Below are 16,270 nucleotides of genomic sequence, written 5' to 3'. Positions count from 1 at the left end.
TTCCTCGTCCCTCTGGCCTCAGGATGGAGACTTCTGCCTACTCCCTGAGAGACAGGCGTGGGGCATCCCCGTGCGGCAGGGCTGATCTAGGCTCTAGTGGAACAAAGGAAAAACAGCTTCCAAATCAGAAGGAAGGGAGACTCAGGCCCTGGTGTTTTTTTGCTGCTGTTACTAATAACGGCTGATGTTTCTTGAGCAATATACAGCTCCATACATACCATACCTCCAGGCCGCCAACAACCCTAAGATGGGTTTTCTTACTGTACCCATTTCACAGATGGAGAGACTAAGGTTGAACAATGGTAAGTCATTTGCCTGAGGCCACCCAGGAGCTGGGATTAAAACTCGGTGCATTCGACTCCAGAGCCAAAGCTCCTTTGAGAAGACACTGCTGTGTATCTCAAGGTGCTCTGACACCTTCTCCGAGACATTACTCAGGGAGCACAGATGAACTTGGGTCGCGTGACATGGGCGGCTCTAGCTACCCCTGTCCAGAGTCAAAGCCTGAAGTGTCTGTTCCCCCAGAGTCCGCCCTTAGTGCTACCTACAGGTCCCTGTGCATTGTGCAGACTTTCCCTCTTACCCCCCAGCTCCCCTGCCTCGGTCACCCAGCACTGGTCCAGTAGATTCTTCTCTCAGCGAAGACTGACTGCAGCTCTGAAAAGCCACGGTTTAGTCTGAAAAATGAAATGACTTACATAACTGTGTTGGGAGCTTGCTGTGTAACTTGGGGAAGTACTCAAAGAATAAAATGTAAGTTAGCATTTTGGAGATAGGTGTTAATGTCACAGCCGTATGCCCTCAGCCGACTAAGGCATCGCTGCTCACCTTGGCTCCTGGTCCTATTTTCTGGAAGGGATAAATGGCAGGCTTCTGCCCAGTCATAACGGTCGTTTACTTTGCTCTAACTGATCATTTAGTTGTCTGAGGGAAGACACACTTGAGAGGCAAAGGACTGGACAGTGCAGAACGAGAAGGCACAGGACGGGCCTTCAGTCTTGTCTGCTCTTCTGCACTGAGGATTCAGCCGCTGCCTCCACTAACTGGGACAGCAAACCTGCCTTTACTTGTAAAAAAGAATTCAGCATTCTTATGCTGAAGATAAAAGGCATCATCTGCTGATTGCTTTTATCTATCTATCTATCTATCTATCTACTCATTACCTCACCCGAGGATATTTTTCCATTTTTGTTCACATAGAGTGGGAGGGAGAGAGAAACATTGATGTGAGAGGGACACATCGACTGGTTGCCTCCTGCACAACCCCAGCTAGGGCCAGGGATGAACTGCAGCTGAGGTACGTGCCCTTGACCAGAATCAAACCCACAACTCATTAGTCCACGGGCCAACGCTCTACCCGCAGAGCCAAACCGGCCTGGGCTGCTGATTGTTCTTACACACTATTGACAACCCTCTTTTTCTCTGAGTCAATCCTGTGTTCATCCCCCTGTGTACATGGGCGAGAGTCCTTCCTCACTGTCTGATGGTTGCTGTTTTGGAGCAGAAATGTCTGGCTGCCTTGCAGCTGCCTAATTGGACACAGTGCTTCTCCAGCATGCAGCTGGTCCAGGTCTTCGTGCCGCCTTCATAAGCTTTTCAGGATTGGTGTTTTCTTTTGTGGTTCTAGCTCATGATTAAAAGAATTTTGAGTTGTGTTTATATTGAATAATGTCTCTGGCCAAGCAGTTTATGCACATTTGAATCATTGTGCATACTTAATCAATGTCACCCCAATAAATCCAATAAAAAATTATTTAAAAACCATAAACACCATTGCCCATACAACCTGGCTCCACCCAGCAGAATCTGGCTTTACATGACCTGAACTCTGCCTCAGTCTCCTTCTCCGTAATCAGGACAGAAGATGGCACCTGGTCATGTGGCTGCTATGAGGGTTAAATAAGTTAATAGATATAAAATGCTTAGAACAGTGTCCAAAACATAGTAAGCTCTACAAAAATATTGACCATTTTCAGGGATGTTAATCCTCAGCTAAAGCTGCCATCACCACAACTTTAAGTGCATTTTAGACAACATGAATTGTATATACAGGGTTGCTGTATACATTTCATTGTGTGTGATTTATTGATTTTAAATGGATTGTTAATCTTTTGCTGGCCATTTTCTTTTTAATTGCAGGGCCTCAGGTGGTTGGGGATTTGTTTCTTGAAGTCATCCGGGCCTTTTATTCCTACTGCAGAGATGCGCTCGGCTCTGATCTTCAACTCAGCTACACCCAGAGTGGAAATCTGCTGGTCAGGTCTGGGTTTGGCCCCCAACTTTACACTCTTCCCCCCTCCCTAATGCTATGGTTTTGTTTCTCTGTTGTTTACCATAAATGATGAAGTTCTAGGAAGGTGGAAAGACAGCATATGTTATCGTAACGATAAGTCATCAACATGAATTGACTGTTTCCTATTGAATACTGTGAGGAGTTTAAAAGGAGTTTCATCTAGTCTCTGCCCTAGCCTGGGAAGTACAAACCATATTTATTGGTCAAGTATGAGAAGTGTTCAACAGAGGCAGCCGGATCTAGATTACCCAAGTAGTGGGTTAAGACAGGAGGGCGAATGGGAGGGGGATAAGGTTAGGAAGTGGAGCCCAGGGACATGAGTCTTCGAGAGATGAGTTGTATGGGGGTCAAAGTGAGGTCACCCCAGGGCATGTGCTGCAGCACCCTGAGGGCAGGGGGAGTGGGTTTTGAGAGAGAGCAGACTCATTGACTTAAAGTGTCTAGTTATCTATCAGCCCTGTTTTGTTTAGTTTTTGTTCTTTTTAAGATAGTACAAAGTTCTTTCTTACTATTTTTCTCTTGATATAATTTCCTTCTGCTTGAATTGGCATTGAGTATACTGAAAATTTAAATCAATTAGAAGATTTTTCTGTTTTTTAATTGTAAGTGTACCAAAAATTCTTAGTGTTTGCTTTTTTCTCCCCAACTAGTTTATTGTTTTTCTGAGTATAACAGTACATGCTCATTGTAGACTATAGCAATATTTGAAGATATCAAGAAAAAAGGCATCACCCATAATTCCATTATACTCTTCTGTTCTCTCTTGTGGAATATAATGGTTGTCTTAGATTCCTTGGTAAGAATTTATCACTTATTTAAGAAATTCTGACTGGCCATTCTCTTACTGATTTTTAAGTGGTTTCCACTTTCCCAGTATCTTTAATGACCTTGCAGTGGTATCCTTGTGCACACATCTTTGTGTGCAAAGCTTTGTGCAGGATAAATCCCTAGAGTAAATTTCCTGAGTCATAGAAGATGCACATTAAAATGTCAGCCCCGTTGCCTCCTGAACGATTGTGCCATGGTGTTCCACCAGTGGAGCATCTCATTGCCGGCAGTTGTAACAACTGGTTTGCTATATCACATTCTTTTTATGATAGTTCTTTTTTTTTTTAAGAGAGAGAGAGGAAGGGGGAGGGAGAGAAACAGAAACATCAATGAGAGAGAACATCGGTTGGCCGCCTCCTGCATGCCCCCCCCACCCCCCAGGCATGTGCCCTGACCGGGAATCAAACCGGAGACCTCCTGGTGCATGGGTCAATGCTCAACCACTGAGCCACATTGGCCGGGCTTTTTTTATGATAGTTCTTAAGCTTATTTCTAAGAGACTATGTCAGTAGTGTTTAGGGTGGCATTATACATGCTCTTTCCTATAGAAGAACAGTAATATTTTTATCTCTCTTTTTTAATGTTGTTTATTGATTTTGAGAGAGAGACAGACAGATTGCAGTTTGTTGTTCCACTTATTGATGCATTCTTTGGTTGCTTCTTGTATGTGTCCTGACTGGAGATCGAATCTGCAACCTAGGAGTATCAGGATGATGCTCTAACCAACTGAGCTACCCCCAGGGCCTTAGTAATATTTTTATCTTTAACCGAGTTTATCAGTTCCTCTAGAAATAAGTTGTAAATGGTAAAGTGAATTAGCTTTTCAGACATGGTGTTCTTGTCATACAGGGTTTTTCAGATATATTTATAAATACCCCTCTTCCTTTGCAGTACAATAAAAGAAAACAGAAATGCCTCCGAGATCGTTAAAACGGTGAATTTGCTGATCACTTCCCTGAGCACAGACTTCCTCTGGGATTATGTGACCAGGTGTTTTGAGGATTGCTTTAGGTAAGTGTCCAGTTTAGGAAATTACTATTTAGGAAGGATGAGAGGGTTTCGTGGTGTTGTAGCTGCTTATTGTGGTCAGATTACACATACTGGCTAAAGTTGGGTGGCCTCTGCCGAGTGCACAGTTGGAAAGAATTCCCTCAAAATTGTAATAGAATAAAAAAGCGTTGTCATTAAGAAGGTTCACATCATCTTTGCCACATAATTCTGAAGCTTCTTCATTTCTTAAAGTCAAACTTTAGGAAATCCCCGGTGTGTTTTCTAGTTACCCTGATGAAATCCGCTTTCTTCACACAGTTCTCTTGGAGGTTTTATTTGTGAAAGAAGCTTAAGTTTGTGTCTCTGTGACTGGATAGAGTATGTTTGAAATTATCTGTCTCCTTAAATCCTTATTGAAATCAGTGTATAATTCGTCAGATAAAAGCGTTAATGTGTTAAGCTACTATAATCAGCTTTATATCACTTTGAATCTAGTGAATTACACCAGCTCAAAATCGCAAGTGGTGGTGAACTCTAGGGAGTATTTTTATTTATTTTTTTGTTGTTAATCCTCATCCAAAGATATTTTTCCATTGATTTCTGGATAGAATGATGGGGGAGACAGAGAGAGAGAGAGGGAGGGAGAGAAGCATCAATATGAGAGAGATACATTGATTGGTTGCCTCCTGAACGACCCTGACCAGGGCCGGGGATCAAACATGCAACCCAGGTACATACCCTTGACTAGGAATTGAACCTGAGACCCTTCGGTCCGAGGGCTGACACACTAAACGCCGAGTTGAACCAGCCAGGGCAAGTTGTCTACTCTTAAAAAGAAGTGTTGAGTTTCAGTGCTAGGTAAGCAGCTCTCAATAGCATCAAGCAGAAGAGATGCACTGCTCTGTGGAAGCTGAAGACTCCTGAGCAGTTCTCCAGCTGTGGATGAGCTCTGGTGTTACCAGGAGCGCCGGGTCAGGTTGCTCCTTCAGCAAGTTGACAGGTGCTCGGCCCGCGCTGTGCTCTAGCCAAGCTCCTTCCCTGGGAACAGGCTTTTGGTCTGGGTTGTTGGCCTGGAATTGTTGCCATTGACAGCACTTCAGATCTGCTGGCTGTGGATCCCACGTGGGCATGGACCACCCTTATCTGAACTGATGAATTTCACGGTAGAGTGAACCCGTTTTTGAAATAAGCAGATATAAGATACTTACTGATACTTCTCTTTGTTAGGAGATTTTAGGCACCAAAGTTTAATGATTGGAACTATAGAAGCTGTCTTTAATTGTGTTTGAAATAGAATAAGTAGTTTTATCAAAAATTAAAGAAATGTTTGAGCCCAGCTCAGTGGGTTGAGCGTCGTCCCATGGACTGAGAGGTCCCAGTTCAATTCCCAGTCAGGACACATGCCCAGGTTGTGGGCTTGATCCCCAGTAGGGGGCGTGCAGGAGGCAGCTGATCCATGTTTTTCTCTCACATGGATGTTTCTCTCTCTCTCTCCCTTCCTCTCTATCTAAAAAAAACAATAAAAACATACTTAAAAAAAATAAATGCTTAAAATTATTATAGGAAAAAGAATTGACCTGTTTTTTTTTTCCTGGGCCTTCTGTAGACCAGAGAAGCAGAGTCCCGCCATCGGGAAGAGCGTCAGCCCTCCCCCGACGGTCTCTGAGCTCTGCACCCTCCTTGTGTTCCTTCTGGATGTCATTCCCTTGGTAAGGCCCTTAGCTGTGGAGGATGGCTTGACGCTTGCTGTTACACTGTCATTAGTGTTGTTGCTTGTTTAGTAAACCTAAACTTACTAAAAAAATAGTTTTACTTGAATACACAGCACTGTTTTAATGTATCTTTCAGCATGGAAGACATAGCTGGTCGTAATCTCTCATATCTTTGTGTCTTATTTAAAAGGGGTTATAATTTTTGAGCCAGCTATAAATGGGCCGGGCTGAAGTTGTGTAAGCCAGATGGTGAAGTGGGCATGATCCTATACTACAGTTACTTAGGAGTGGGAGTGAAATGTATTTCCTACTTAAACTTCTGTATTTGGCCACTTTTCTCAAAGGAAACAAGTGTCCGCAGTGTAGAAATAAATGTGGCAGTGATTTTCTTTCGAAAGGGTAAAGCCACTAGAAAGGAGAGAACGAAAGTTCATTGATTTGTCCAAATCAAAAAGAAATAGTATTTTATTTTCTGATTTGGGAATTCACATGAAACTTCCTTATGCTCTAAAAAAATGAACTTTCTAAGACGCCATCATGAGGTGCATTTTTCCCTGGTGATTGTAAGCTGAAACCACGTTCGTTAAACCCGTCCTTATTTCGCAGGAACTTTACTCTGAGGTGCAAACCCAGTACCTGCCGCAGGTGCTCGCCTGCCTGGTGCAGCCTCTGGCTGAGGACATGGAGGCTTTAAGCTTACCTGAACTCACGCATGCCCTGAAGACATGTTTCAAAGTGCTCAGCAAGGTCCAGATGCCACCTTCCTACCTGGACGAGGAGGCCACAAGTGGAAACTCAGTAAGTGCCGGGAACAGCCGAAAGGGTCCTCTGAGCCAAAAGGAACTTCTGCTTTGCTGGGAGCAGAAGGTAGTTGGGGTCGGTTAGCACGGGAATGAGGACGAGAAGATATGTAGGTCATATCTACAATACCCTTCTCAGTCCTCACTTGATGAACGTTTTTAGCATGGACGTGAAATCCCTTTCCCTTCACTCACATCCCTGCTCCTTCCCTGCGGGAGTCCAGAGCTATAGCTCATGGTGAGACACACCCCACCATCTAGACCTTTTTTATGTGCTTGTTTGTATGTGCATAATTTTGTTTTTAAAAATATAAGTGAGATATTAGTTTCCTTGGACTGCAGTAACAGAGAGTCATAGACTTGAATAACAAAGTTACTGTCTCAGTCTGGAAGCCAGAAATCTGAGATGAAGGTGTCATCAGGGTTGATTTCTTCTGAGAGCTGCGAGGGAAGGTTCTGTCCCATGTTTCTCCCTTCTGGTGGTTGTTGGCAGTCTTTGGCATTCCTTGGCTTATAGACACATCACCCCAATCTCAGCCTTCACCTTCACGAGGCGTCTTCCCTGTGTTTGTGTCTCTGTGTTCACATTTTCTGCTTTTACAAGGACATCAGTCTCTGGGTTAGGGCCCACCCTAAGACCTCACCTTAACTTGACCATCTCCAAGGAGCCTCTTCCAAATAAGGTCACCTGACATTCACAGGTACTGGAGGTTAGGACTTCATAATCTTTTTTTAGGGAATGCTGTTCAACCCATAGCACACATTGATTTGCTTTGCTTATGGGCATTTTTCCGTATTGCTAGACACAGAGGTGTCCTGTTCTTTTTTAGGTTCTGCACGACGGTTTGTGGTATGGCTTTAGAATTTCCTCGACCACTCTCCTATTGATGTCATTTAGGTTATTTCTAGTTTTTCAGTCTTACCAACAGTCCTGCAGTCAGCATCCTCACAGAGCTTTCCATAGTTGTGAGTGTTTGGGGAGGATCAGTTCCCAAAAATTGGATTGTAGTTAAACCCATTTCTCTATAAACTGGGAGAGAGGCTGCCAAATTGTCCTCCAAAAACACTTAACAGTTCCATGAGTAGTTGGAGGTCCATGGTCTTTGAATTATTTTTATTTTCTTCTTTGTCCAAGGATTGGAAAATTCTGTCCTTGAAATCCATTGGACCCAGGGGCAGGCAGTGTGTGAACGGACTCGGCAGGGGGCCTTCCTGGAGCCGTGTGTCCCGGTGGTGCTGGGAGGTAGATGAGCTGCCTGACGGGACAGAGGCTCAGCTCACAAACTCATCACAGACGGCTGCCTCAGTTGCAAAGTTGTGTGTTTTGGGTTTTTTGTTTTTTGTTTTTTACTATGCCAGTCAATTTTACTAATTTCAAAGATATTGCCATTTTTATATACTGTAATGATTTTTCAGTATTTTTTAGCTGTTTGGCTTTTAGCACAGCCATTTATATACTGTACTGTACAAAATTACCAGCAAGACTGGAATGCTGTATTAGTAGAAGGCACCATTATGCTCATTACATTCCCAGAGAACAAAATACATTGAAGCCAGTTTTCACGGGAACAGCCTACAGAAAGGAAGACGGTGGGGGCTGTGTGAGCAGCCAGCCATCCCTGCAGGAGGCCGGTAGGAAAATCTTAGCTGTGGGTGGAGCTACTAAATCTGGTCTGGTATTCAAGACTGTAGCATTGGAAGTTTTTATTTTTCTTATTTAGTTCAGGTGGAATGGTTTCCTTCTGGAATATACTTACAGTCTTGTTAAGGTTTATGTGTTCATATGCTGGTCACAGCAAGCTAGAACAGCTATTGGAGAAAAGTATCCTAAAATTAAGATGTAAAGTTTAAGTCTGTGTAGTCTACAAATTAAAAAGAATATATCTCAAAATTGCATAATAGTCTTCTGTTCTTTCCTAGAAAGCACCAAGGGTTAAATGCTGAGGAATTTTAATTTAATGTAATACTATCTAAGTAAAGTGTAAGAAAGGAAAAGAGGCTGATTCATTGAAGGATGACATGTCATCCCTTTGGAAAAGCACAAAGATATACACAGCGGGTCTCCGAATGACACACTTTGTTAAAACAATGAGATGACTTAGGGACTTCTGTTTGTATCAGTTAGCCTCTGGTAAAATTGCTTTCCTTTTATGTCATTTTGCTTACAGTCACAAAACCTGTTGATGTGAAGTGAGGGCTTACTATACACATACTTATGTGTGTATAAAAACTTTGTTCTGGCTTTCTCCTTTTATGTTACTTCATGTCTTTATTTTACCCTCAGCCCAATTTTCTCAGTCATATTTTTAAGGCTGTCAGAAACTGTTTCTAACTAGCTTTTTTAATGCTAAAGAATCTAAATAAGTAACTCAAGGCCATGAAGAGCATGGCTGTCTGTCTGCCTCCACCTTGGGCCAGCTGCCTCTCCTGCCCATGTTGCGTCTTCATTTCACTGTACACTGTGCACAGGGGTTCTGTTGGTGTAGAGAGTTACAATTTTAAGTACCAGAAAGTACACATTTACCATTTGCCTAATTCAGCTGATAATTGAATCCTCTGGTTTTACAAGATGCATATTATACAAACTTTTCATTTTTTGTAGAGTCCAGTAAAACATGAAAACAGTGACATCATTTTAGACACAAAGGCAGTGATCCCAGGTGATGAAGACGCTTTGTTTCCTGCACTTAAATCTGAAGACAGTGGGATTGGGCTCAGTGCGTCATCACCAGAGCTCTCTGAGCACTTGAGGGTCCCCAGAGTCTCTCCTGAAAAAGACGATGTTTGGAAGACGGGCGGGAGTATGCAGAGGACATTTTTTTGCATCCAGGAGCTAATTGCCAACTTTGCCCATAAGAACATCTTTGGAGTACAGCTAATGGCGCCCGGAGCGGAAAACAAGGCTGAAGAGCCTGGGGGCCAGAGGGACGAGGCCAGGCCTTCGGGCCCAGAGCCCAGCCTCCGTGGCAGGAAGAACTCGTGGGAGGCCAGGCCCATCAGTGTGCCCCAGTTTAAGCAGATGCTCTCAGACTGGTTCACAGTCCGAGGGTCTCCATTTAAGACAAAAACTGTGGAGTCGCCATCACCTTCGCCCAGCAACCCTGGCCAAACAAAGGAGGGAGACTGGGCCGTGGACCAGGTGGTCACTGACCTGGGGAGCTCCAGGGAGGGCTGCAGGGAGGCCTTCGCCGCTGCCTGCCACCTGCTGCTGGACTGCGCCACCTTCCCCATCTACCTGTCCGAGGAGGAGACGGAGCAGCTCTGCGAAAAGCTCTTCCAGCTCCCTGGTGAGGTTGGCCGCGATGGTCCATCTCGGGGACTAATGGTACTTAGGCCATTGACGTTTCTAGAAGAGCTAGGATCATGTCACCCAGGGAGGAACTGTGCCACATTTATTTCCTTCCGTAGTTCCTGATTAGTTGTGTATACAGATGGCAAATGGGTGAAACCAGTCTTTATTGTTAAAAGGTCTGGAACATAAAAGGTGCTTAATAATAGTTGGTAAATAGACTATTTCATGAGATCTGTTGTTAAAGATTTGTGCATCAGTCTGCCAGGACTGCCATAAAAAAAAGTACCTCGCGCCCTGGCCGGTTTGGCTCAGCGGTTAGAGCGTCGGCCTGCGGTCCGAAGAGACCCGGGTTCGGTTCCCGCTAAGGGCATGTACCTTGGTTGCAGTTTGTCCCCGGCCCTGGTTGGTCGTGCGGGTGGCAGCCACTCGATGTGTCCCTTCACGTCGATGTTTCTCACTCTCTCTCCCTTCCTCTCTCTCCCTCCCATTCTATCTGTACAAAAAATGGAAAAAATATCCTCGGGTGAGGATAAAAAAAAAAAAAAAAAAAGTACCTCGCCCTGGCCGGTTTGGCTCAGCGGTTAGAACGTCGGCCTGCGGTCCAGAGAGACCCGGGTTCGGTTCCCGCTAAGGGCATGTACCTCGGTTGCAGTTTGTCCCCAGCCCTGGTTGGGTTGTGCGGGTGGCAGCCACTCGATGTGTCCCTTTCACATCAATGTTTCTCTCTCTCTTCCTCTCTCTCCTTCCCGCTCTATCTGAACAAAAAAATGGAAAAAATATCCTCAGGTGAGGATAAAAAGTAATAATAAAATAAAGTACCTCAAACTAAGTGGCTTAGGCAACAGAAATGTATTCTCTCACAGTGTGAGGCCAGAAGTCTGCAATGACGTGTCCTCAGGGCCGTGCTCCCTCCCTATGTTCTGAGGAGGGACGAGTTCTAGGTCTCGCCCCTAGCTTCTGGTATTTCCTTGGCTTGTGGCATTATAACTCCAGTCTTCACATGGCGTTCTTCCCGTGTGCGTGCCTGTGTTTAAATTGCCCTTTTATAAGAACACCTGTTGTATTGGATTAGGGGCCCACTGCTCTGTGACCTCACTGTAACTAATTATATCTGCATCAAACCTGTTTCCAAATAAGGTCACATTCTGAAGTGCTAGGGTTAGGGCTTCAACGTGAGAATATTTGGGGGACGAAGCACAACCCGTAGCAGGCAGTGTCTGAGCTCAGGCTGTCCTAATGAATACCATAGGCTGAGCGGCTTGAACAGTGAAACTTGATTTTCTCACAGTTCTGGGGCCTGGGAAGTTTGAGATTAGGGTGTCAGCATGGTCGGTTCCTAGTGACAGCTCTCCTGTTGGTCATAGGCAGCCACCTTCTCATTCATTGCTCACATCCTGGGTGTGTGGGGGGATCACTTTGATGTTTCCTCTTTTTTTTTTTTTTTGTTAATTCTCATCCCAGGATTTTTTTCCATTGATTTTTTAGATAGAGTGGAAGCGGGGGGGGGAGAGAAACATTGATGTGAGAGAGACACATCAACTGGTTGCCTCCTGCACGACCCCAACCAGGGCCAGGGATCGAATCTGCAACCCAGGTATGTGGCATCGATCAGAAATCGAACCCACAACCCTTCAGTCCAAGGGCCGGTGCTCTAACCGCTGAGCCAAATCAGCCAGGGCTCTGATGTCTCTTCTTAAAAGGGCACAAGTCCCATCTCGAGGCCTCACGCTGAGGACCTCATCTAAACCTAATTATCTCCCAAAGGCTTCACCTCTGAACCATCCCACGAGGGGTTGGGGCTTCAACGTGAATTTGGGACAGATATAATTCAGTCCCTAGCAGGCAGTGAGCACTTTAAAGGAAAAAAGGGTGGGAGAGGAGGGGTATAGAGGAAGGTGGAAAACAAGAGCAGTTAGGTTGGCGGGAACATAGGGCGAAGGTTCTCCGTCGGGCAGCCATTACCTTCCATTTCCCGGGCACTTGGTTGCCTGGCCCAGCTGCCAGTGGAAGACCCTCGGAAGAACTGCATTGAGAACGGGAACCCTGCATGTTTCTGCCTTTCAAAGTTAATGCCATGTGCCCTGCCACCAAGAGAGCCCTGGAAAACAATTCGAACTCTGCCCGAAAGTGTGAATTTTACTTTATGTAAATTTAAAAATGTTTTAATGTGAATTTCACTGTACCTAAATTCTAAAAAGAAAACAAACATTTTGAATCATCGCAAAGCCGGAGATTGACACTGGTAGAATTCAAATAACTTGACCAGCTTGTGAAACCAGACTCGGTCTCATTCGTCCGCTGGCCCTTTGTGCAGTCTGCATACCAAGTCACCACCAGAAGGTCCAGGTGGCTTCCTGGATCCTGGGGTGCCTTAGAACCTACACATCTGAGCACCATTCTCACGTGGCTTTGTTTGTTCCCATCCTCTGTGGTTGGCTTCCTCTAGGAGCCGGCGAGTCCAGTTTTCCGTCGTGGCTGAAATCCCTCATGACCATTTGCTGCTGTGGGAAGGACTGCTACCTCCAGAACGTGGCCATCTGCACTCTGCTGGAGGTGATCAACCACTCCCAGTCCCTTGCGCTTGTCATTGAGGACAAGATGAAACGCTATAAGAGCTCTGGATACAACCCATTTTTCGGCAAGCTGCAGATGGTGACGGTGCCTCCCATTGCACCAGGAATCCTGAAGGTCATTGCAGAGAAAACAGACTTCTATCAGGTATTTCCCGCTGGAAAGAGGGTCGGTGGGACCCTGGGATCCTCTTCCCAGACCGTTTATTGAAAGTTGTCCCCAAGGCTGTAGCTGCTATAATGAGGAATGTGGCAGCCTGGTGACATCGGAGAGGGTTGCTAGAGACCTGTGCCTGCCTTGGGCTCTTGCCACAGTGTCTGGCCCGGGAGTGAGTTTTCAGTATCAGCAGTTTAGTTGTAACTTGATCATTGGAAACCGCATTCCGGTAAGTAAGAAAATAATGGTTAGGGGCTTGAGCCAGTCAGTGATTAATTTGCTCTGTGCAGAGAAGACAATTCTGTTGCATGGGAACAAATGGGCCAAAAAAAGTTCTTTGATCTAAGATGTCCCTAAAATATTAGATCTACAAGACATCTTTTTCTATGACCTGGAAGAATGCTTTTAGAAATCCCCCTCCCGGAAGTGGGGACCAACACTGCTTTTGAGTCTCACCCTGTTGGGTCAGACACCCAAGGGGGTGTTCCATGGGACTTGGGGAGGGGCTGCAGCAGGCTGCAGGCCCCGTGTCTTTAAAGAGCTAAAATCAGCGCTGGGGAGATGGAGGACTCGGTTTGGGATACCATTTGTGTCCTGACAGTGAGCCAGGCGTCTGCTGCGGCATTGTCCACAGAAATGGGAACCAGTAAGTTTGTGGAAGTAAACCTCAAAGCCAGTTAGAGCCCACCCCAGGTGGTGAGGTGCTGCAGTGTCCACCTCACAATTGGTGACCAAGGGCACATTTCTGGAACCCCAGTGCCGGCTCATGGGAAGGCTTGGGTTGTGCTTGTTGAAAGGAGGCATCGACCAGTAGGTTCTTGCTTCTGGTTGACTCCCTCTTTGAAACTGGAGGTTCTTAGTTGACCACAAAGCTCCATGTATAACCTGTATCGTTGCCTCTGCCTGGGTAACTTCTGCTGGGTTTCATGGTTTGATGTGGGTTTGGGTTTGTTTTGTGTGTTGGCGATGTTTCTTTGTATAGTAAGGATTCTTCATAGCAAATGTAGGTAGAAGCCAGTACCTTGGGACTAGGACTGGACTAGGCAAGGAGGAAGTGGCCAGGTGCTGCCTGCGTTCACTAGGTGTCCCCTTTGTCCCAGAGGGTGGCTCGTGTGCTGTGGAATCAGCTGAACAAGGAGACCCGGGAGCATCACGTCACCTGTGTGGAGCTATTCTACCGGCTGCACTGCCTGGCCCCAACGGCCAGCATCTGCGAGGACATCATCTGCCACGCCCTCCTGGACCCTGACAAGGCAAGTCTCTGCAACCCTAACCTCCATCCTGCGAGGGTCCTCGCTGCTGGGCCAGCCTGTCACTTCATGGGCTCAGGGCAGACTTCATATATCCAGTTGAGGTCATTCTGGGGCCCAGCGGACATCCTAGTTAATGAACAGAAGGGTTAGAGATGTTGAGACTGGAAGGCCTCCAGCAACACAAGCTGGAGTCCCCAAAACATCTTAGGGCTCACCAGGGAAATCTGCCCAAACTCCCGTGATGTTTGCAGGACCTGTAGGTACCTGCACGGCTTCTGGAGATGCTGGTGCAGTAGGCAGTCGTAGAGAGTGTGTTGGCCCTTTAAGCCCTGGCTGTCGGCCCAATGGTGTCTTTGTGCTGTAAACCATGTGGCCCGTCACTTTTAAGGGAAGGGCATGGACCCCACACTCACTTGTGTTTTCCTTCGACCACAGGCCTACCTGTGACCCTGGGCAGGGGCGAGTGCGGAGTCTGGACTGTGCTCTATTGACAGTGCATTGTGTTACAGCCAGCAGGAGAGAGGGCGCAGGTCGGCCACCAGGCACAGTGACCGTCCAGCCTCTGCTGCGCTGCCGTCCTGCTTCTGAGCTCGCATTTGTTTTTTTTTGTTTTGTTATTTTTGTTTATCTTCAGATAGAGCAGAAGGGAGAGAAGGAGGAAGAGAGAGAGAGAGAAACATCAATGTGAGAGAGACACATTGAGTGGTTGCCACCCACATGACCCCAACCGGGGCTAGGGACAAACTGCAACCGAGGTACGTGCCCTTAGCGGGAACTGAACCCGGGTCTCTCTGGTCCGCAGGCCGACGCTCTAACTGCTGAGCCAAACCGGCCAGGGCTCACATTTGTTTTTAAATGTAGTTTCACGTGACTGAAAACAGCGTCCCGTCAGGAAACCAGGTTCCTCACGCCTGTTTGTTTCCTAATCAAGGGGACCAGATTGGAGGCTCTGTTTAGATTTTCTGTCCTCTGGCACCTGACGCGAGAGATCCAAGGCAGTCGGGTGACATCTCACAATCGCTCCTTCGACAGGTGAGGTTGTCTCTGTTATCATTGACCCTCAGTGCAAAAGGATACTTTGCAGAGAGGTTGCTGGTCAGCATGTTGGGCTGGGGGCGGGGAGATGTGTGACATGGACACCATGACCTTGTCTTTTTTTTTTTTATCCTCACCCGAGAACATTTTTCCAATTTTTGTACAGATAGAGTGGGAGGGAGAGAGAGAGGGAGAGAGAAAGAGAGAGAAACATCGACGTGAAGGGACACATCGAGTGGTTGCCACCCGCACGACCAACCAGGGCTGGGGACAAACTGCAACTGAAGTACGTGCCCTTAGCGGGAACCGAACCTGGGTCTCTCCGGACCGCAGGCCAATGCTCTAACCGCTGAGCCAAACCAGCCAGGGCTCTTTTTTTTTTTTTAATCCTCACCCAAGGACATTTCTGCATTTATCTTCAGATAGAGTGGGAGGGAGAGAGAGAGAGAAACATTGATGTGAGAGAGACACATTGAGTGGTTGCCACCCACGCGACCCCAACCAGGGCTGGGGACAAACTGCAACTGAAGTATGTGCCCTTAGCAGGAACCGAACCCAGGCCTCTCTGGTCCACTGGTCAACACTCTAACTGCTGAGCCAAACTGGCCAGGGCATGACCTCGTATTTTTTTTTTATCCTCACCTGAGGACATTTTTGCATTTATCTTCAGATAGAGCAGGAGGGAGACAGGGAGGAAGAGAGAGAGAGAAACATCGACGTGAGAGAGACACATCGAGTGGCTGCCACCCACACTGGGGACAAACTGCAACCATGGTACGTGCCCTTAGCGGGAACTGAACCCAGGACTCTCTGGTCCGCGGGCCAACTCTCCAACCGCTGAGCCAAACTGGCCAGGGCATGACCTCATGTTCTTGATGTGCAGCAGTCTCATGATCCCCTAAGTGGGTTTAGGCCGGACACATGTGAGTAAATACATGGTTAAATACATGGTGGGGATTTTACTATGGTTGGGGAGGGAGGAGACTCAAGATGCCTCGAGTCACCGGGGAGCTTTCAGAGCCTGCCCACCCCTCCTGGGAGGTGGGTAGAGGGAAGTGGAGATGGTCTAGCTATATTGGAGTGGCGGCCACACTGGGTGTACTGTATGTATATACTTGTAAAATCACTAACCTTACACTTAAGGTGTAAATTTATTGCAGGTATATTATAATTCACATCTAAAAATCCCTACCTTGTTTCCAAAACTCTAGGTGTGTGGCCAGACACACAGCCTTACATGCAGCTGATGTTGATGCCTGGGGCCCACCCCTAAGTCCCAGCTAACTGGTTGGGGCTGGGGCCTGGGGGATCAGGATTTTGAAAGCTCCCCGGTTGCTTCT

The 16,270-nt window shown here is 46.5% G+C and overlaps 1 protein-coding gene across 6 annotated transcripts in view; it reads left to right on the top strand.

The window, feature by feature from the left end:
• DOP1B (DOP1 leucine zipper like protein B) overlaps positions 1-16,270 on the top strand; it is a 101,362-nt gene that overhangs the window by 39,859 nt on the left and 45,233 nt on the right. For 5 of the 6 annotated variants that reach the window (XR_004956722.1, XR_004956723.1, XM_036242377.1 and 2 more), the window contains exons 10-17: positions 2,140-2,260; positions 4,013-4,132; positions 5,718-5,820; positions 6,430-6,621; positions 9,226-9,910; positions 12,362-12,633; positions 13,743-13,895; positions 14,827-14,927. Coding sequence is in view for 4 of the 6 variants with exons in the window: in XM_036242377.1 (XP_036098270.1) it covers positions 2,140-2,260; positions 4,013-4,132; positions 5,718-5,820; positions 6,430-6,621; positions 9,226-9,910; positions 12,362-12,633; positions 13,743-13,895; positions 14,827-14,927 (1,747 nt within the window). In the remaining 2 variants the exon portion in view is untranslated. The remainder of the gene's footprint in view (positions 1-2,139; positions 2,261-4,012; positions 4,133-5,717; positions 5,821-6,429; positions 6,622-9,225; positions 9,911-12,361; positions 12,634-13,742; positions 13,896-14,826; positions 14,928-16,270) is intronic. The other variant, XM_036242379.1, reaches the window with a different exon arrangement.

The sequence above is a fragment of the Molossus molossus genome, unplaced genomic scaffold, assembly GCF_014108415.1.
Source record: "Molossus molossus isolate mMolMol1 unplaced genomic scaffold, mMolMol1.p scaffold_m16_p_5, whole genome shotgun sequence".
Classification (NCBI taxonomy): domain Eukaryota; kingdom Metazoa; phylum Chordata; class Mammalia; order Chiroptera; family Molossidae; genus Molossus; species Molossus molossus.
This window is presented reverse-complemented; position numbering and strand designations above follow the sequence as displayed.